Source organism: Moschus berezovskii, chromosome 25 (genome assembly GCF_049115385.1).
Source record: "Moschus berezovskii isolate FMDL1 chromosome 25, NW_MosBer_1.0, whole genome shotgun sequence".
NCBI classification, from domain to species: Eukaryota; Metazoa; Chordata; class Mammalia; order Artiodactyla; family Moschidae; genus Moschus; species Moschus berezovskii.
Genome location: NC_142484.1, coordinates 29802285 through 29824917, shown reverse-complemented (window position 1 = coordinate 29824917; position 22633 = coordinate 29802285). Strand labels below are relative to the sequence as shown.

General features: G+C 37.7%; 1 protein-coding gene across 1 annotated transcript in view; it reads left to right on the top strand.

Moving 5' to 3' along the window:
- The first annotated feature begins 1220 nt into the window (after nucleotides 1-1220).
- The window catches only part of LOC129548370 (glycerophosphodiester phosphodiesterase 6-like), a 110441-nt gene continuing 89028 nt past the window's right edge, over nucleotides 1221-22633 (top strand). Inside the window, exons 1-4 of the mRNA XM_088832221.1 lie at nucleotides 1221-1400; nucleotides 7413-7516; nucleotides 18076-18169; nucleotides 21252-21311. Of these exons, the coding sequence (XP_088688347.1) occupies nucleotides 1221-1400; nucleotides 7413-7516; nucleotides 18076-18169; nucleotides 21252-21311 (438 nt within the window). The remainder of the gene's footprint in view (nucleotides 1401-7412; nucleotides 7517-18075; nucleotides 18170-21251; nucleotides 21312-22633) is intronic.

Sequence of the window (22633 nt, the reverse complement as noted above, 5' to 3'; positions counted from 1 at the left end):
GTGCAGGTGTATCTGAGTTACATTCTTCTTCATGGGTGCATGTTCAAAAGTGGAGAGGCTTATCATGATATGAGGGTAAAGTTTGTGGCACTCTGACATCAAAATGTCATTCACCATATATTTGAGAAGGCCCAGTTTTAGGGTTAGTGGTCCCAAATAGTGTACACGGGCCTGAACTGAACAAGAGCTGACTCCAGGTTTCCTAAGCTATGTGAAGCTTGAAGGGTCTCCATTTTGATCAGTGAAGTCAGTCTGCAAGCAGAGGGTGTTTTTAAACGGGTTGTTCTCTTATCTGCTGATTGGTTCTACAAGCTCAAAATTTTCTGTTCACCTCTTTCTGGTCATCCTATGGTGTATAGTTTCAGGATGGTTTTTTTTTTTAACCTTATGGGGCACAGTTTCAATTTCAGTTCTTGGATATTTAACAAAACACCTGTTAGTGAAATGTCATGTCCAATTTCTTTAAATATCCTTAAAATAAAGGGGAGCACCCTTCTGTCTTTCTTCCTTTCTGCTAGTTGGAATTTGAAGTTATAGTGAGCATCCGTTTTGTTCCCTGAGAAGGAGCCATGTGCTGTAATGGAAGAGCAAACTGGAAGATGTCTCAGTTCTAATGGCATTGGGAAGCCACATACTACATTTGTTTATACCATTTTTGGGCAAATTTTTGTGGCAAAAGCAAAAATAAACTTGTCTAATTTCAGCCATCGCTGTTCTGAATAGTCCATCATTTTTGACTGAGGCTTTCAAAAAGCCATATGTGAGAGAAGAGAATGACAATGGGAAGGCACATGTGTGTCTGAGTAACTCGTTAGTCAAGGATCGTATTTTTTCATATACTTCACCCATGCCTCTAAGTTCTAATGCTACTTCAAGACCACACTACAGTTTTAAAAACACATTTGTATTTTTTATCTAATTTGATGTTTTTAACATCTATTAGTTGGCTAGGGCAACTAATATGAATATTAGTACCATTTTAGAGTTAAGAAAATTAAACATTGAATAGTGTAATGTCTGCAGTAAACACTAAACTAGTTCATGGGAAAGAAGGGTGAAGCTCTATTCTACACCAAATCCAGTGCATCTTCTTAGATAGAACTTTTGAAAGATCTATCTGTTGTTGATAGAATATTCTGTAGAATTGTGGGGTAGAAAATATTTGAAGAAGCTATTGGATTCTGACTGTTTTATTTACCATTCCAGCAAAAGGGTGAACCATGGATGACATTGACAGGACTGAGAATGAGGAGACAGGAAGATGGAAAAACTTTAATTCATGGATTAAACGCAAGTTCAACTATGAATGCTATATGACTTTCCTTAATGGCTGCTACAGCTGCAAGTGGGAAGCCAAACAGGAGAAGAAAGCTAGACGACCACTCTGCTGCTGCTCTTTGGTACAGAGAGATGGGCAGGGGGAGATGGACCACATTTTGTTTTGTCTGAGAGAAGTGCTATAATTGTGTGTGTGTATGCCTACATGCATCATGTGTAATGGGTCAAAAATAGTTTTATTTAGAAGGTTAAAGGTGATCAGAATTGGATAGCTAAAGAATAGAGAATGGCAGAAGAAATGGTATCAGAGGAGGAGTCAAAGGGCTTAGTATAAGGTGTATTTTAGGTGGAACAGAGGATAAGAAGGGAGAAGTGATGCCAAGGGAAGCTAGAGATGGAGGCAGGACAGATGTGTGGTTTTAAGAATTTGATTTCTGCCATGTAAGCAGTAAAGAGTCCCTAGGGATTTTTAAGATATTGAGAAGCACAGTAGTGTGTTTAGTGAAAAATGAATTTCCATTGTTGAATTTATTTATACATGGCAATAAACAGTAAGTGACCGGATGGAAAAAATGTTTTAACCAAATTATGAAGTATCTTTATGTCAAACTAAAAGAGTTGAAATTTATCCTGATAACAGTGTGGAGGCTTTGAACATTTTTGAATGAATGTCAACAATAAAAATCAAAATAAGAAAATGGATTTATTCGTCAGGTTTATTGAATGTGTGCCATAGTGAACAAGACCATTAAGGCTTCTAACTTCCTGCACCTCACAATCTACTGGGATGAGTTAGGTAGTAAACGGTAATGAAGAAGGATGGTTTTGGCTAGAGAGAAGACCTCTGAAGATAATACATAGGAAAATGTGTTAGGTGATGGGAACATGGTTACAGAAGACTGCGTTGAGACAATGTCATGTGAGCAGTCTGTTAAGATGTGGGGGCCAGCCATGTATATGCATAGTGGCAAAAATATTTCAGGCAGAGGAACCAGGAAGTGTGAAACTCTTGAGGTGAGAACAGATTTGGTCATGTTCTAGAAACACAAAGAAAACCAGTGTGGCTGGAGTTCAGAAATGGCATTAGTTGGTAGAATGAGTGGAGGTCAGGAATGGGCAAGGCTTGACCATGTAGAATCTTTGGGCCATGGCAGGTAGTTTGGGTGATATTCTTGTATAGTAGAAAGCTCTGGGAGAGTTGTGAGCAGGGGATTGACTTTATCTAATACATGTTTTTAGAAGGACACACATGGTTTGTGTAGACAGTATCAGTTCAGTTTAGTTGTTCAGTCATGGCCGACTCTTTGTGACCCCATGGACTGCAGCACACCAGATCTCCCTGTCCATCACCAGCTCCTTGAGTTTACTTAAACTCGTGTCCATGGAGTCGGTGATGCCATCCAACCATCTCATCCTCTGTCGTCCCCTTCTCCTCCCGCCTTAAAACTTTCCCAGCATCAGGGTCTTTTCAAATGAGTCAGTTCTTCACATCATGTGGCCAAAGTATTGGAGTTTCAGTTTCAGCATCAGTCCTTCCAATGAATATTCAGGACTGATTTCCTTTAGGATGGACTGGTTGAATCTCCTTGTAGTCCAAGGGCCTCTCAAGAGTCTTCTCCAACATCACAGTTCAAAAGCCTTAATTCTTTGGCTCTGAGCTTTCTTTATAGTCCAACTCTCACATTCATACATGACTACTGGAAATACCATAGCTTTGACTAATGGACCTTTGTTTGCAAAGTAATGTCTCTGCTTTTTATTTTTTTGTTTTATTTAATTATTTTTAGTTTATTTTTTATTTATTTATTTTTTTAATCTATCCATTGCTTTATTATTATTTTTTTTTTGTTTCACATACGACAACATACATGTTTCAATGTCATTCTCTCAAATCATCCCACCCTAACCCTCTCCCACAAAGTCCCAAAGACTGTTTGATACAACTCTGTCTCTTTTGCTGTCTCGTATACAGGGTTATATTTCCATCTTTCTAAATTCCATATATATATGTGTTAGTATACTGTATTGGTGTATTCTTTCTGTCTTACTTCACTCTGTATAATAGGCTCCAGTTTCATCCACCTCATTAGAACTGATTCAAATGCATTCTTTTTAATGGCTGAGTAATATTCCATTGTGTATATGTACCAAAGCTTTCTTATCCATTCGTCTGCAGATGGACATCTAGGTTGCTTCCATGTCCTGGCTATTATAAACAGTGCTGCAATGAACACTGGAGTACACGTGTCTCTTTCAATTCTGGTTTCCTCGGTGTGTATGCCCAGAAGTGCGATTGCTGGGTTGTGTGGCAGTTCTATTTCCAGTTTTTTGAGGAATCTCCACACTGTTCTCCATAGTGGCTGTACTAGTTTGCATTCCCACCAACAGTGTAAGAGGGTTCCCTTCTCTCCACACCCTCTCCAGCATTTATTGCACGTAGACTTTTGGATAGCAGCCATTCTGACTGGTGTGAAATGGTATCTCATTGTGGTTTTGATTTGCATTTCTCTGATTATGAGGGATGTTGAGCATTTTTTCATGTGTTTGTTAGCCATCTTTATGTCTTCTTTGGAGAAATGTCTGTTTAGTTCTTTGGCCCATTTTTTGATTGGGTCATTTATTTTTCTGGAATTGAGCTGCAGGAGCTGCTTATATATTTTGGAGATTAATCCTTTATCAGTTGCTTCATTTGCTATTATTTTCTCCCATTCTGAAGGCTGTCTTTTCACCTTACTTATAGTTTCCTTTGCTGTGCAGAAGCTTTTGATTTTAATTAGGTCCCATTCGTTTATTTTCGCTTTTATTTCCAATATTCTGGGAGGTGGGTCTTGGAGGATCCTGCTGTGATTTATGTCGGAGAGTGTTTTGCCTATGTTCTCCTCTAGGAGTTTTATAGTTTCTGGTCTTACATTTAGCTCTCTAATCCATTTTGAGTTTATTTTGGTGTATGGTGTTAGGAAGTGTTCTAGTTTCATTCTTTTACAAGTGGCTGACCAGTTTTCCCAGCACCACTTGTTAAAGAGACTGTCTTTTCTCCATTGTACATTCTTGCCTCCTTTGTCAAAGATAAGGTGTCCATAGGTGCATGGATTTATCTATGGGCTTTCTGTTTTGTTCCATTGATCTATATTTCTGTCTTTATGCCAGTACCATACTGTCTTGATGACTGTGGCTTTGTAGTAGAGCCTGAAGTCTGGCAGGTTAATTGTCTCTGTTTTTTAATATGCTGTATATGTTGGTCATAGCTTTTCTTCCAAAGAGCAAGTATCTTTTAATTTCATGGCTGCAGTCACCATCTGCAGTGATTTTGGAGCCCCAAAAAGATAAAACCTCTCACTATTTCCATTGTTTCCCCATCTATTTGCTATGAAGTGATGGGACCAGGTGATATGATCTTAGTTTTTTCAGTGTTGAGTATTAAGCCAGCTTTTTCACTCTTCTCTTTCACCTTCATCAAGAGGCTCTTTAGTTCTGCTTTGCTTACTGCCATAGGGTGGTGTCATCTGCATATCTGAGGTTTTTTATTTCTCCAGACAATCTTGATTCCAGCTTGTGCTTCATCCAGCCCAGCGTTTCTCATGATGTACTCTGCAAAAAATTAAATAAGCAGGGTGACAATATACAGGCTTGACGTCCTCCATTCCCAATTTGGAACCAGACCATTGTTCCATGTTTGGTTTTAACTGTTTTATTTTTTGACCTGCATACAGATCTCTCATGGTGGGTAAAGTGGTCTGGTATTCCTAACTCTTTAAGAATTTTCCACAGTTTCTTGTGATCCATACACTCAAAGGCTTTAGCATAGGCAATGAAACAGAAGCAGATGTTTTTTCTGGAACTCCGTTGCTTTTTCGATGATCCCACAGATTTTGACATTTTGACCTCTGGTTCCTCTGCCTTTTCTAAATCCAGATTGACCATCTGGAAATTTTCGGTTTATATACTGTTGAAGCCTAGTTTGGAGAATTTTGAGCGTTACTTTACTAGAGTGTGGAATGAGTGCCATTGTGCAGTGGTTTGAACATTCTTTGGCATCGACTTTCTTTGGGATTGGAATGAAAACTGACCTTTTCCAGTCCTGTGGCCACTGCTGAGTTTTCCAGATTTGCTGGTATATTGAGTGCATCACTTTAACAGCATCAGGTTTTAGGATTTGAAATAGCTTAGCTGGAATTCCATCACCTCCCCTAGCTTTATTTGTAGTGATGTTTCCTAAGGCCCACTTGACTTTGTATTCCAGGATGTCTGGCTCTAGGTGAATGATTACAGCATTGTGTTTATCTGGGTCATGAAGGTCTTTTTAGTGTAGTTCTGTGTATTCTTGCCACGTCTTCTTTATATCTTCTGCTTCTTTTAGGTCCATCCTATTTCTGTCTATTGTGCTCATCTTTACATGAAATGTTCCCTTTGTATCTTTAATTTTCTTGACGAGACTCTAGTCTTTACCATTCTATTTTTTTCTTCTATTTTTTTTTTTCATTGATCACTTAGGGAAGCTTTCTTATCTCTCCTTGCTATTCTTTGAAACTCTGCATTCAGATGGGTATATCTTTCCTTTTCTCCTTTGCCTTTCACTTCTCTTCTTTTCTCAGCTATTTGTAAGTCCTCCTCAGACAACCATTATCTTTTTGCATTTCTTCTTCCTGGGGATGTTTTTGATAACTGCCTCCTGTACCTCCATCCATAGTTCTTCAGGCACTCTGAAGAACTACAGCCAGTCGCTCCCATCAGGCAGCTTCCACAAGCCTCTTTTCCTCACCCATGAGAGGGCAGACAGAGTGAAAACCACAATCCCAGAAAACTAACCAAGCAGATCACATGGGTCACAACATTTCTAATTTAATAAAACTATCAGCCATGCTATGTAGGGCCATGCAAGACAGATGGGCCGTAGTGGGGAGTTCTAACAAAACGTGGTCCACTGGAGAAGGGAATGGTAAACCACTTCAGCATTCTTGCCTTGAGAACCCCATGAACAGTATTAAAAGGCAAAAATATATGACACTGAAAGATGAACTCCCCAGGTTGTTAGGTGCCCAATTTGCTACTGGAGAAGAGTGGAGAAATAGCTCCAGAAAGAATGAAGAGACTGAGCCAAAGTGGAAATAAAACCCCATTGTGGATGTGTCTGGTGGTGAAAATAAAGTCTGATGCTGTAAAGAACAATATTGCATAGGAACCTGGAGTATTCGGTCCATAAATCAAGGTAAATTGGAAGTGCTCAAACAGGAGATGGCAAGAGTGAGCATCGACATTTTAGGAATCAGTGAACTAAAATGGACTGGAATGGGCGAATTTAATTCAGATGACCATTATATTTACTACTGTGGGCAAGAATCCCTTAGAAGAAATTGAGTCGCCCCTTCATAGTCAACAAAAGATTCCAAAATCCAGTACTTGGGTACAGGCTCAAAAATGACAGAATGACCTCTGTTTGTTTCCAAGGCAAACCATTCAGTATCTCACTAATCCAAGTCCATGCCCCAACCATTAATGCTGAAGAAGCTGAACAGTTCTATGAAGATCTACAAGACCAAGAACCAACAGCAAAAAAAGATGTCCTTTTCATTATAGGGAACTGGAATGCAAAAGTAGGAAGTCAAGAGATACCTGGAGTAACTGACAAGTTTGGCCTTGAAGTTCAAAATGAAGCAGGGCAAAGGCTAACAGTTTTGCCAAGAGAACACACGTGTCATAGCAAACACCTTCTTCCAACAACACAAGAGACGACTCTACACATGGACTTCACCAGATGGTCAATACAGAAATCAGATTGATTATATTCTTTGCAGCCAAAGATGGAGAAACTCTATACAGTTAGCAAAAACAAGACTGGGAACTGACTGTGGTTTAGATCATGAACTCCTTATTGCCAAATTCAGACTTAAATTGAAGAAAGTAGGGAAAACCACTAAGTCATTAAGGTATGACCTAAACCAAATCCCTTATGATTATAATGTTATAAATAGGATTCTACAAAATTCCACAAGGGCAAAAGAATACAGTAGTCTCTCCAGCCTGAGGAGGGTAATGCTGCACTGTAACTATATAGACCTTTGGGGAGTATAAACAGATGTTGCTGAGGTACCACGGATAAATGGAGCTAAATGAGACCTCCTTCTTTCTCTTCCCAGAGAGAACGATTATTTTGCCCTTGGTTGATTGTGTCATTTTTCTTGTCTACGCTTTTACTTTTCACATGGATAGAAACTTCAAATGAATTCAATGGCTTTGACTGGTGAGTTTCACTTTTTGTATTTTCATTTGTGTAAGGGCTCTTTGGTCTAATAGTCACATGGATCTTACTTCAGACTGAGAAAATCTGGTGACATAAGAGGGAGGGTGGACAAAGTTGTAGTTTTGCAGCTGGTGGATGGGAGGCCTGACTCGGGAAGTGTAAGCATGCTCAGCGCCCTCAGCTGCTGTACCTCCCTTCCCTGCTCAGTCTCACTCTTAGACCCAATCTGGCTCAGCGGGAAGCTTTCTCTGTGCTTCCTGTCCTTCTATTCAGATGACTCCCTTGTTCCTCAGCCTCTTTTGCCTGCGTTTACTGATGCCTACACCAGTTAGTCTTCATGATCTTGGTCCATGAACCCTGATGTCTCTGCCTCACCTCCAGCCTCTACTACTTTCTTCTGTCCTCACTGGGTTTCCTAAGACTCTGGAGACAGAAATGGTATCCCATCTCAGCATGTTTGTAGCCCAATTCCTACTCTGGACTGCTCCTGCTTTTCCTGTTTTTCTGCCCTGACTGGTATATCATACCCATTAGTTGGTCTTTGAGGGAAAAAGGAGTATCTTTGAGTGTGAGGCTTTTAAAAAATGTAATATAGTTTATCTTTTCCTTCATAGAAGTAAAGTATGGTTTGTTATTTTATTATTTATTTATTTATTTATTATTATTTTTAAATTTATTTATTTTAATTGGAGGCTAATTACTTTACATTATTGTATTGATTTTGCCATACATTGACATGAATCTGCCCCGGGTGTACATATGTTCCCCATCTTGAACCTCCCCTCCTATTTCCCTCCCCATCCCATCCCTCTGGTTCATCCCAGTACACCAGCCCCGAGCATCCTGTATCATGCATCAAACTTGGACTGGCAATTCATTTCACATATGATAATATACATGTTTCAATGCCATTCTCCCAAATCATCCCACCCTCGCCCTCTCCCACAGAGTCCAAAAGACTGTTCTATACATCTGTCTCTTTTGCTGTCTCGTATACAGAGTTCTCATTATCATCTTTCTAAATTCCATATATGGGCGTTAATATACTGTATTGGTGTCTTTCTTTCTGGCTTACTTCACTCTGTATAATAGGCTCCAGTTTCATCCACCTCATTATAACTGATTCAAATATATTCTTTTTAATTGCTGAGTAATACTCCATCACGTAAATGTACCACAGCTTTCTTATCCATTCGTCTGCAGATGGACATCTAGGTTGCTTCCACGTCCTCGCTATTATAAACAGTGCTGCGATGAACATTGGAGTACATGTGTCTCTTTAAATTCTGGTTTCCTCGGTGTGTATGCCCAGGAGTGCGATTGCTGGGTCGTATGGCAGTTCTAGTTCCAGTTTTCTAAGGAATCTCCACACTGTTCTCCATAGTGGTTGTCCTAGTTTGCATTCCGACCAACAGTGTAAGAGGGTTCCCTTTTCTCCACACCCTCTCCAGCGTTTATTGCTTGTAGACGTTTGGATAGCAGCCATTCTGACTGGCATGAAATGGTACCAAATTTTGGTTTTGATTTGCATTTCTCTGATTATGAGTGATGTTGAGCATCTTTTCATGTGTTTTTTATCTATCTGTATGTCTTTGGAGAAATGTCTGTTTAGTTCTTTGGCCCATTTTTTGATTGGGTTGTTTATTTTTCTGGAATTGAGCTGCAGGAGTTGCTTGTATATTTTTGAGATTAATACTTTGTCAGTTGCTTCATTGCTATTAATTTCTCCCATTCTGAAGGCTATATTTTCACCTTGCTTATAGTTTCCTTTGCTGTGCAGAAGCTTTTAATTTTAATTGGTCCCATTTGTTTATTTTTGCTTTTATTTCCAATATTCTGGGAGGTGGGTCATGGAGGATCCTGCTGTGATTTATGTCGGAGAGTGTTTTGCCTATGTTCTCCTCTAGGAGTTTTATAGTTTCTGGTCTTAAATTTAGATCTTTAATCCATTTTGAGTTTATTTTTGTGTATGGTGTTATGGAGTGTTCTAGTTTCATTCTTTTACAAGTGGCTGACCAGTTTTCCCAGCACCACTTGTTAAAGAGATTGTCTTTTCTCCATTGAATATTCTTGCCTCCCTTGTCAAAGATAAGGTGTCCATAGGTGCATGGATTTATCTCTGGGCTTTCTATTTTGTTCCATTGATCTATATTTCTGTCTTTATGCCAGTACCATACTGTCTTGATGACTGTGGCTTTGTCGTAGAACCTGAAGTCTGGCAGGTTGATTCCCCCAGTTCCATTCTTCTTTCTCAAGATTGCTTTGGCTATTCGAGGCTTTTTGTATTTCCATACAAGTTGTGAAATTATTTGTTCTAGCTCTGTGAAAAATACCATTGGTAGCTTGATAGGGATTGCATTGAACTTATAAATTACTTTGGGTAATATATTCATTTTCACAATATTTATTCTTCCAATCCATGAACCCGCTATATTTCTCCATCTATTAGTGTCCTCTCTGATTTCTTTCACCAGTGTTTTATAGTTTTCTATATATAGGTCTTTTGTTTCTTTCATTTCAGTTCAGTTCAGTTGAGTCGCTCAGTCGTGTCTGACTCTCCGCGACCCCATGAATCACAGCACGCCAGGCCTCCCTGTCCATCACCAACTCCCGGAGTACACTAAAACTCATGTCCACAGAGTCGGTGATGCCATCCAGCCATCTCATTCTCTGTCGTCCCCTTCTCCTCCCGCCCCCAAACTTTCCCAGCATCAGAGTCTTTTCCAGTGAGTCAACTCGTCGCATGAGGTGGCCAAAGTATTGCAGTTTCAGCTTTAGCATCAGTCCCTCCAATGAACATCCAGGATTGATCTCCTTTAGAATGGACTGGTTGGATCTCCTTGCAGTATAAGGGACTCTCAAGAGTCTTCTCCAACACCACAGTTCAAAAGCATCAATTCTTCAGCTCTCAGCTTTCTTCACAGTCCAACTCTCACATCCATACATGACCATGGGAAAAACCATTGCCTTGACTAGACGGACCTTGGTTGGCAAAGTAATGTCTCTGCTTTTTAATATACTATCAAGGTTGGTCATAACTTTCGGTAGATATATTCCTAAGTATTTTATTCTTTTCGTTGCAACGGTGAATGGAATTGTTTCCTTAATTTCTCTATTTTCTCATTATTAGTGTATAGGAATGCAAGGGATGTCTGTGTGTTGATTTTATATCCTGCAACTTTACTATATTCATTGATTAGCTCTAGTAATTTTCTGGTAGAGTCTTTAGGGTTTTCTGAGTAGAGGATCATGTCATCTTCAAACAGTGAGAGTTTTACTTCTTCTTTTCTGATTTGGATTCCTTTTATGTCTTTTTCTGCTCTGATTGCTGTGGCCAAAACTTCCAAAACTATGTTTAATAGTGGTGGTGAGAGTGGGCACCCTTATCTTGTTCCTGACTTTAGGGGAAATACTTTCAATTTTTCACCATTGAGGATAATGTTTGCTGTGGGTTTGTCATATATAGTTTTTATTATGTTGAGGAATGTTCCTTCTATTCCCGCCATCTGGAGGGTTTTGATCATAAATGGATGTTGAATTTTGTCAAAGGCTTTCTCTGCATCTATTGAGATAATCATATGGTTTTTATTTTTCCTTTTGTTAATGTGGTGTATTACATTGATTGATTTGTGAATATTGAAGAATCCTTGCATTCCTGGGATAAAGCCCACTTGGTCATGATGTATGATCTTTTTAAAGTGTTGTTGAATTCTGATTGTTAGAATTTTGTTAAGGATTTTTGCATCTATGTTCATCAGTGATATTGGCCTGTAGTTCTCTTTTTTTGTAACATCTTTGTCAGGTTTTGGTATTAGGGTGATGGTGGCCTCATAGAATGAGTTTGGAAGTTTACCTTCCTCTGCAATTTTCTGGAAGAGTTTGAATAGGATAGGTGTTAGCTCTTCTCTAAATTTTTGGTAGAATTCAGCTGTGAAGCTGTCTGGACCTGGGCATTTGTTTGCTGGAAGATTTCTGATTACAGTTTCAATTTCTCTGCTTGTGATGGGTCTATTAAGATTTTCTATTTCTTCCTGGTTCAGTTTTGGAAAGTTTTACTTTTCTAAGAATTTGTCCATTTCTTCCAAGTTGTCCATTTTATTGGCATATAATTGCTGATAGTAGTGTCTTATGATCCTTTGTATTTCTGTGTTGTCTGTGTTATATTAAATATTAAGAAATGTAGAAAAGTAGATAATATCGTCTTATTCTTGAGTAGCAATCACTTGGTATACTTCCCAGTCTTTTTTCCTGTACCTATCTTTATATTATGTTCATACCATATATATAATTTTTATTTTTTTCTCATTTAAAATAGTTGTACACATTTTGACAAATTATTAAAACTCTTAATGATAATCACTTTAAATGGTTTTAAAGTATTTCCTGATATGAAGGTAGTGTAGTGTACTTACTTAACTTTTTATTGTTAAGCTTTATGACTAATTTTCTGTTTTTATTAAATAAGAGTGAAGAGAAATCTTTGTGTTCTGACTTGCAGTCTTATAGGAAATTCCCACGAGTGGCATTATTCAGTCAAGAAGAATAAACACTAGTAAAACTTATTGTGCCTGTTATCAAAGTATTTCTCAAAAGATAGTGCAGTTTCCATTCACAATAGACGTATTTCATTTTCTGTTTTAACCCTCCACTGACAGCATTGACTATTCTAATTTTGAATTGTTTTTATTAATTTTATAGATGAAATGTTTTATTTTATTTAATTATTTACCAGGTATCAAAACTTGTTTCTTTTGTAACTTATTTTCTTTTTAGTTCTCTGTTTGAATATATTTATCTTGTGGAATCTAATTTTCTCATTTATATGCATTCTTTATTTAGAGATAAGTTCTAAATTTCTCCACAATATTGGAAATAAGAAATGTTTCATTTCTTTATCAAATTTCCCTCAGTTTTAAAGAACTTTACATTGAGATATAATTGAAATGTAATGTTACATTTCTGTTAAGTATATATTATAGCATAATGATTTGCTATTTCTATATATTGTGGAATGATCACCTCAGTAAGTCTGGTTAATATTCTTCATCACACATAATTTCAGTTTTTGTGTGTGATGAGAATTTTTAAGAAACTTTCTCTTCAGTTCAGTTCAGTTCAGTTCAGTCTCTCAGTCGTGTCCGACTCGAATCTACTTTCTCTTAGCAGCTTTCAAATATACAGTACTGCATTTTTAACTATAGCCACCATGCTGAATGCATTTTATCCCCAGGGCATGTTTATTTTGTAATTGGACATTTATACCTTTTTATCCATCTTCATTCATTTGTCCCCCTCTCACCCCTGTCCTCTGGCAATCACCAATCTGTTCTGTGTCTATGAGAATTTGGATGGTTTGCTTTTATTTTTCATGTATAAGTGAGGCCATATTGTTTTTATTTTTTTCTGTCTGACTGATTTCAATTAGCATAATGCTGACAGGGCCTATCCATGTTGTCATAAATGACATTTTTCATTTTTTGTATGACTGAATAATGCTCCCTTGAGGTATGTATGTGTAAGTATATACCACATTTTAAAAATTAAGTCATCAGTGGACACTAAGGTTGTTTTCATGTCTTGGCTATTATACATAGTGCTACAGATATTTTAAAATGATGGCCATACTGACTGGTGTGAGGTGATATCTCATTGTAGTTTCGAATTGCATTTTCTAATAAATAGCAGTGTTGAGCATCTTTTCATGTGTCTGTTGGCCATCTCTATTTCTTCTTTGGAGAAATGTTTGTTTAGGTCTTCTGCCCACTTTTTTATTTCATTGTTTGTTTCCTATTAAGATGCGTGAGTTGTTTATTTTGTAGATTAACTCATGTCAGTCAGATAATTTGCAAATATTTTCTCATATTCTGTGTGTTATCTTTTCATTTTGTTAATGGTTTCCTTTGCTGTGCAAAAGCTTTTGAGTTTAAGTAGATTCCATTTGTTTCTTTTTTCCCCCATTACTCTAGGAGATGTATCAAAAGATTTTGCTGCAACTGATGTGAAAGAGTGTTGTTACTTATTTTATTTTTGTGTATGGTGTTAAAGAATGTTCTAATCTCATTCTTTTAAAAGTAGCTGTCTAGTTTTCCCAGCACCATTTATTGAAGAGACTGTATTTTCTCCATTGTATATTCTTGCCTCTTTTGTCATGCATTAGTTGAGCATAGGTGTGTGAGTTTACTTCTAGTTTTTCTATCCTGTTCCATTGATCTGTATTTCTACCTTTGTGCCATACTGTTTTGAGTACTGTAGTTTTGTAGTGTACTATGAAATAAGGAAGCCTGATTCCTCCAGCTCTTTTTCTTTCCAAAGGTTGCTTTGGCTGTTCAGGGTCTTTGTGTTTCCATACAAGTTTAAATTTTTTTGTTCTAGTTCTGTGAAATATGGCATTGGTATTTTGACATGGATTGTATTGAATGTGTAGGTTGCCTTGGGTGTATAGTCATTTTGACAGTATTGATTCTTCCAGTCCAAGAACATGTTTTGTCTTTCCATCTTTGATTTCTTTCATCAATGTCTTATGGTTTTTAGAGTACAGGTTTTTGCCTCCTTAGGTAGGTTTATTCCTAGGTATTTTATACTTTTGATGCTATGATAAATGAGTTTGTTTCTTAAATTTCTCTTTCTGATATTTTCATTGTTAATGTGTAGAAATGTAATAGAAGTCTGTGTATTAATTTTGTATTCTGCAACTGTACTAAATTCATTGATAAGATTCTCTGGTAGCATCTTTAGGATTTTCTATGTATCATTTTTTTTTCTTGTAGTTTACTTCTCATCTCATTTCTGGTAGCATCTTTAGGATTTTCTACATATAGAATAATGTCATCTGCAAATAGTGACAGTTTTACTTATTCTTTTTCAAGTTGAGTTTATTGTATTTCTTTATCTCCTCTGAATGCCATGGCTAGGACTTCCAAAATTGAATAAAGCTGGTGAGGGTGGCCTCATTGTCTTGTTTGTGACATTAGAGGAAACCGCTTTTGGCTGTTGAGTATGATGTTAACTGTGGGTTTGTCATATGTAGCCTTTATTATATTGAGGTATGTTCCCTCTTTGCCCACTTTCTGGATTTTTTAAAAAATCATATATGGTTATTGAATTTTTGTCAGAAGGTTTTTCTGCATCTATTGAGATAATCTTATGATTTTTTACTCTTTAACTTGTTGATATGTTATATCATACTGATGTATTTATATATGTTGAAGAATCCTGGCATATCTGGGAGAAATGCCACTTGATGATAGTGTATGATTCTTTTAATTTGATTTATTATTTTCAGTTTCCTAGAATTTTGTTGAGGATTTTTGCATCTATATTCATCACTGTTATTGACCTATAATTTTGTTTTTTGTGATATCTTTGTCTGATTTTGGTACCAGAGTGTTGGTGGCCTCATAGAATAAGTTTGAGAGTATTCTTTCTTCTGCAATTTCTTTGGAATAGTTTCATAAGGATAGATGTTAACTCCTCTCTAAATGTTTGATGGAATTTGCCCATGAAGCCATTTGGTCCTGGACTTTTATTTATTGAAAGATTTTTAATTACACTTTCAATTTTGGTACATATGATTGGTCTTCATATTTTCTATCTCTTTCTGTTTCAGTCTTGGAAGGTTGTAACTTTCTAAGAATTTGTCCATTTCTTCTAGGTTATCCATTTTTTTTGCATATAGTTGCTTGTAATAGTCTCTTATGATCCTGTGTATTTCTGTGGTGTCTCTTGTAATTTCTTGTTTTTCATTTCTAATGTGAATGATTTGAGTCCTCTACCATTTTTCTTGATGATTCTGACTAAATGTTTATAATTTTATCTTTTCAAAGAAACAGCTTTTAGTTTCATTGATCTTTGCTATTGTTTTCTTTGTGTCTATTTCATTTATTTCTATTATAATCTTTATGATTTCTTTCCTTTTACTAATTTCAGTAAAAGGAAATTACTGAAATTTTCTTGCTCTTTATCTAGTTACTTTATGTATTAAGTTGTTGTTGTTCAGCCAGCAAGTTGTGTCCAACTCTTTGGGACCCCATGGACTGCAGCACGTCAGGCCTCCCTGTCCTTCTTCATCTCCCAGAGTTTTCCGAAGTTCACGTCCATTGCATTGGTGATGCCATCCAGCTATCTCATCCTCTGATGCTGTCTTCTCCTTCTGCCCTCAATCTTTCCCAGCATCAGGGACTTTTCTAGTAAGTCAGCTGTTCACATCAGGTGACCAAAATACTGGAGCTTCAGCTTCAACATCAGTCTTTCCAATGAATATTCAGGGTTGATTTCAAGATTGACTGGTTTGATCTCCTTGCTGTCCAAGGGACTCTCAGGAGTCTTCTCCAGCACCACAGTTTGAAGGCCTCAATTCTTTGGCGTTCTGCCTTCCTCATAGTCTAGCTCTCACAACTGTACATAACCACTGGGAAAAACATAGCCTTGACTATGTAGACATTTGTTGGCAGAGTGATGTGTCTGATTTTCAACACATTGTCTAGGTTTGTCATACCTTTGCATATATATGTCATACTCATACTACTGTATAATCTTGAGTAACTATATAATCCCAGTTCCTTTTTCAATTCCCTCTGTTCACTCAAGCAAACTATTTTCATTCTTCTCACTCCCTTGTGTTACCCCACCACCATCACCTAAAGTAGAAGAAGGGGAGAGAAAAAGAAAAATATCACAGTTCTTCCTTTGCCAGAAGTACTCAGCCTGTGGGTGGGAACTTCTGAGTTTGGTAGGAGAATTTGGAACTCTACTAATTTTGAATATTTTCATGTGAGTGAATATAGAAAAGAAGACCATTATGTTGATAAAGAGGGAAAAAAATCTGATGTGACTAGAGAAATGATTTGAAAAGATAGAGGCACAATTAAAGGCTAAAATTAACTTTTCTTTCTCACCTGGAAAGTAAACTTAATATCACTACTTGTACAAGCCATTTAATTAATTATTTGGCTACATTTAGACTGCTTATGGGGATTCCCTGGTGGCTCAGACAGTAAAGAATTTGCCTGCAATGCAGGAGACATGGGTTCAATCCCTGGATTGGGAAGATCCCCTGAAGAAGGAAATGGCAACCCACTCTAGTATTCTTGCCTAGAGAATTCCATGGACAGAGGAGCTGCAGTCTATGGGGTCACAAAGAGTCAGACATGACTGAGTGACTAATACTTGATGTCTATCCTGAATGTTTTTTTCCTTTATTTCATTATTTGATCATTTCTCTGCTTGCATTTAAATATTCTATTCTTGTTACATGGATAGGAGTCATTTAACTCTGTGGAGATCTTGAATATATATTTTTTATGGTTCTTTTCTAATTGTTCTATTAATTATATTTTTCTGCAAGTTATTGTATTAGTTGACTTTATTGGGTTAATTTATTGGGCTTTCCTGGTATCTCAGCTGATGAAGAATCTGCCTGCAATGCAGAAGACTCTGGTTCAATTCCTGGGTTGGAAAGATCCCCTGGAGAAGGGATAGGCTACCCACTCCAGTGTTCATGGGCCTCCCTGGTGGTTCAGATGGTAAAGAATCCACCTGCAATGCAGGACACCTGGGTTTGATCCCTGGTTTGGGGAGATCCCCTGGAGGAGGGCATGGCAACCCACTCTAGTATTTTTGCCTTAAGAGTTCCCATGGACAAAGGAGCCTGGCGGACTACAGTCCATGAGGTTGCAAAGAGTTGGACACAACTGAGCAACTAAGCACACAAACAGGTTAATTTGTTAACATTACTTACACATTTTCTGATTCCTGGCTGTGAGATCACATTTTACAGAGTACTCTCCTGAGTGTCTCGATCTGGGATCAATCTTGCCTAGGATAGCTGCTTGTCTATTTCTTTCTCTTGGTGTCCCTTCTCACCCCTGACCAAAGAAAAATATTTCTTATATTGAATGTAGTTATATGTTCAGTAATCTATATTTTGTATCATTAAAATGTAATTTCTCTAGGTCTCATATGGAGGGGAAATAATTTCTCTTATATTGAAATGAAGAGTCTAAATTCTGTGACATATAATACCTAGACTAATTATAATATTGTTTGACTTAACAAATCAATGTATTAGCAGTGTTATCTCATAAACTACTTTAGGAACAAAAAAGACCAGAACTGATTTTAAGGGGTCCAAACTCTTACACCGAACACAGATGTTAATATAGTGACTTGCTGTTACATAAGAAAACATATATGGATAAGAATTCTACTGAAATGGAAAGTATTAACTATATGACAGCAGTGAACTTATGGATGACTTTTCCTTTTTTGACATTCCAGAATTTCTATATTTTTTTAAAGAGTATATAATTTTTGAGTATATATTCTAAATAAACTTAAAAACCATACAATTCGTATAGAAAGCTATTAAAGTACCTGATTGTCTACAAACAAAGTTAAAACTTCTCAACTAAATATCCCCAAAGATCTTCACACATCTTTTCCCAAATTGCTCCTCTTCTTATCCTCCTGTTTTCTTATGCCTCATCTAGTTCAGTATACTGTATCCTTGACAGAGATACTACAAACTTCTATGTTTTAGAAATTGAAACACATTTTTGCAGGGTTGTTTTCCTAGCTACAGGAATCTGGTTCTTTTGGTCCATTGTCTTGCTGAGTTTCCTTGGGATCCTGGCTGCCTACACAACATTGCTACTGGTGAGTAATGTTTCCCATTTTCCCCACTCCTTTCCTGAGTAGCCTCATGAGGTGCTCTGTCAGTGTTATGGTTCCCATTTGGTGCTGGGAGCCCTAAGATCTCTCCTGGCAGAGTTCAGATTTGCATCATCTACTTGAATATTAGGGAGGAAGGATAGATGTGGGGAATAGACTTTTGCTGGTAGAGGGTGTGTCTTTCCACTTTGACCCTTTGTAAGGGTGGCAGAATATCGTTTTTCTCTTCCTTTGTTTCATGGCTTATTTTCTGTCTCACATAGTATTGTCGTTTTAGATGTTCATACCTTCACATGGTAGTACTTCTGCACATTGATCTACTCATTTCATAGCCTGTCTCCCGAGAATCAGTCTTTCTGTGACTTACAAATTATCTAGTGTGCTAAATCTGTTTACTGCTGCTGCTGCTAAGTCACTTCAGTCGTGTCCGACTCTGTGCGACCCCATAGACGGAAGCCCACCAGGCTCCCCCGTCCCTGGGATTCTCCAGGCAAGAACACTGGAGTGGGTTGCCATTTCCTTCTCCAATGTGTGAAAGTGAAAAGTGAAAGTTAAGTCGCTCAGTCGTGTCTGACCCTTAGTGACCCCACGGACTGCAGCTTACCAGGTTCCTCTATCCATGGGATTTTCTAGGCAAGAGAACTGGAGTGGCTTGCCATTGTTTACTAGTCCTGTGCAAAAGCTAGTCCCCCGGTCAGGTGCCAAGTACAATTTAGCAAATATCTTTATGCAATAGGGACACCACCTGTTTCCGAACATAGTAGTGTCATGTAGTGTGAGAAATTCACACTGGATGTAGTAGTGTCACGTAGTATGAAAAAAGTGAGACCAGGCAGCAGAGGAGCCTGCAGAAATAGAAAGCTTATGGAAGACTAACTTTTAGGTTACTGGAATTTTTCAGTGCCCACTTGAAAATAGGACATAAGTATCTTGCTCTGATTCCATGATTCTTTGTCCCCACTGATTGCCTGTCTGATACTAAAGAACCCAACCCCCAAATCAGTTTCCATTTGCATAAATATTTATTTCAGCAAAATGTATTAATCATCATATGAGTGATAAGTACTGAGATTACAGAGAACCAAGAGGTGCAGTTTTTGTTTTCATACAGGGCACTTCAAATAGAGAGGTATGAGAAGGTTACAATACTCCTTAATTCAATGAGTTTAGAATCTAGCAGGGAAGTAAGTCATAGACAAAAATAACCAACACAGACAGAGCATTATAATTGTCATTAGAGAGACCTAGAAAAGTTCTGCCTGGGTTCTGAGAAGGAAGACCTTCAGTCAAGAGGATTAAGTGATGTTTCGAGGAAGAGGTGGCACAGGAGGGGCATCTTGAAAGGATGTTGGATTTAGACATGTGTTTATGGGAGTGGGGAAGGAAGTCTAGATCATGGGAATTTCACGACAGAGTCAGCAAGACAGAGATAGAGATACACGGGGTTTGACTAGATAAGAGGGAAGAATCGTACTGTTAGCATTTGGAGGATATTGAAGAAATATGGGGTATGTGGCTGAAACAATAGGCTTGTGATTGATTTTAGAAAGCCTGAAAAGTATGCTAAGACACATGGTATAAATCAGATTTCTAGTTAGTATTATTCTGAAAGTCATTGCATGGAAGTTGTCTGTAGAGAGAAACTTTTAATGAGGAAAATGCAGATGAATGATGTGTTTGGGGCAAGAATCTGGCCACTGAATTGTACTGCACTCATACATGATCAAAATAAAAATGGTTTAGGTAACTTCTAAGACGGACTTCCAGTGTCCAATAAGTCATGCTTTTTTTTTTTTTTTTTTAACAACCTTGTACTCTAGGTTACCTCTTTTCGGATACAATGGCAGCAACAGAGGAGACCTGAATTCTATTTCTGCTTTAAGTTATTTTGTAACCTTGACTGAGTCATAAAACTCTTCTGAGCCTCAGTTTCTTCTTTCAAATGAGAATTATTTCTTTCAAATGAGATAGTTAATAAAATTACATTTTATAAGGCTTGGTTAAGTACAAGTAAATGGCCTGGTGGCTCAGTTGGTAAAGAATCTGCCTGCAATGCAGGAGACCCAGATTTGATCCCTGGGTTGGAAACATCTGCTAGAGAAAGAAATGGCAAACCCACTCCAGTATTCCTGCATGGAATAGACAGAGAAGCCTGTCTATAGAGAAGCCTGGGCTACAGTCCATGAGGTTGCAAGAATCAGGAATGACTTAGTGACTAAACCACCACCACCAAAGTACAAATAAAATCATATCCATAAAATTATTTTGAAAAAAAGGTGAATGCCTTATACAGTCAAGTTCTCAATATCCTAAGCATCTGAAGACTCCAGTTTTCAGTCTGCATCTCCACACTGATTTGGTGATTTCTTAGGTTTAGATTCAAATCTAATCTAGACTTATTGACTAATACCAATGTTAGCAACAGTAACAAAAAAGCTTTTAAAAATTGTTTATTTATTTGGCTGCCTTTGGGTCTTAGTTGCATCATTCAGGATCTTTCATGGAGGTGCATGAATCTCTAGTTGTGGTGTGTGGGCTAAGTTGTTCCTCTGTGTGTGGGATCTTAGTTCCCCTACCAGGGATCAAACCCCTGCATAACAAGGCAGATTCTAAATCACTGGACCACCAAGGAAGTCCCAAAAGAGAAATTTTAAATAACCCTGGGAGGGCTGGCTCCTGACCTCTGTTCCTTCACTAGTGTCTCCATGTAATACCACAAATAAGCTCCATCACAGGGAAGAGAAAATTGTAGGAACTCAGGAAGGATATCAGTGTACTGATTGTTACAGAATCCCAGAGAAGATAATAATAAATTCCCTCTGGGTTGCTGGTGAAAGTTACAACTAGGAGGTGACATGTGAACTGTGTCTGAAGGGTCAGTAGCGTGGCGAGGGACAGCTATTTAGGCAGAGGGACAGTGTGGCAATCTCAGATGCTGAAAAGAGCAGGTGTAGCAAGAAGTGAAGATAATGCCAGACTGTGTAAGGAATTTTGAGTTCAGAACAGTGTTTTGGGTAGCATCATGGTGATTTCAAAATAATCTCTTCTTTCTTCTGTGTTTTTTCAGGTACTTGGTTTTTTGTTGTGTTGGGAAAAAAATCAACTATACCTGCACTGGTATCATAAGGTAAGACATTTGAATCTTCATAGGAGACCTGAGATCAGGACTGAATGTGCCTCTTTGGTACTAAGGGTTAAATGCAGAGCTTCCCCTTTCTTTGCCTCCCTTAGAAAGAAGCAATCTGGTTACACTGTTTCAACTAAAATCTTTCAGTTTCCAAGAGATGGAACTGGCTTACCAACCAAACTGAACCCAAACCGAATTTTTTCTCACTGCTCCATGTTAAAACTCACTCCGTGACTCTATTCTTCCTATCCCCATAAAATCTTGGGCAAGCTCCATTATTTTCCAGGCCGTTTAGAGTCACAGGAACTTTCTCATTTCAGTCATTAAGAATTTCAGTTCATTGTAGTAGACTGAACTCCAACTTTATGAGACTTTTCCCTTCCCCTGTCTCACATGACCCAGGCTTGGGAACCTGCAGTGATGGAAAGAGTATAATTGTCTTTTACCTTTATCCCAGTGTATGGATCGGGGAAGGAGAGATAGGGTAAAAGAACACAGTCCCACAAGGAGTTGGTTTCATCAGGACCAAGTAGATGCAGTTTTTGGCTCTTAATCCTGTGGATTTTTCCTTGTGTATTTTCAAACACCTTATCATTGAGAACCTTGACTGCAACTCTCTTGGTCCACTCAATACTTGTCTTCCTATACTCCGTGAAGTTTCTTTGTTGAGATCCTATGACTATCCCTTAGTTTGGAACCATTTAAAATTATACTAGAAGGGAAGTGGGTAGAATGAGTTGAGAGCTTGGCACTGGCATATATACACTGTTAATAATTATGTATAAGATAGATAACTAATGAGAACCTACCATATAGCCCAGGGAACTCTAATTAGTGCTCTGTTGCAACCTAAATGAGAAAGAAATCCAAAAAGGAGGGGATATATGTCTACATACAGCTGATTCAATTTGGTGTATGGTAAAAACTAACACAACGTTGTGAGGCAACTATATTCTGATAAAACTATTTAAAAATAAATAAATTAAAAAATAAAATTATACTAGCAGTAACAAAGGATCCATATCCGGTATGAAGAAGCAGGCATCACTGACCCAACATCTGAAAACATGCAGCTCATTTCCAACATTTCTTCCCTTGTCTAGTTCTGCCATGGGCTTGAGCATCTCCAGCACAGCCTCTTGCTATTTATAGACTTTTTCAGGCATGATTTTGATAACATTTTTGTGTTTTCTCAAATCAGGGAATGTGTCAAACTCTGAGTGGTTGCCTTAAATTTCCTTTTACTCAAAAGGGAAGTATGAATTGAAAGTATACATTTATGAGTTAGAAAGAATGGAAATTGAATTAATAAGATCATGCAA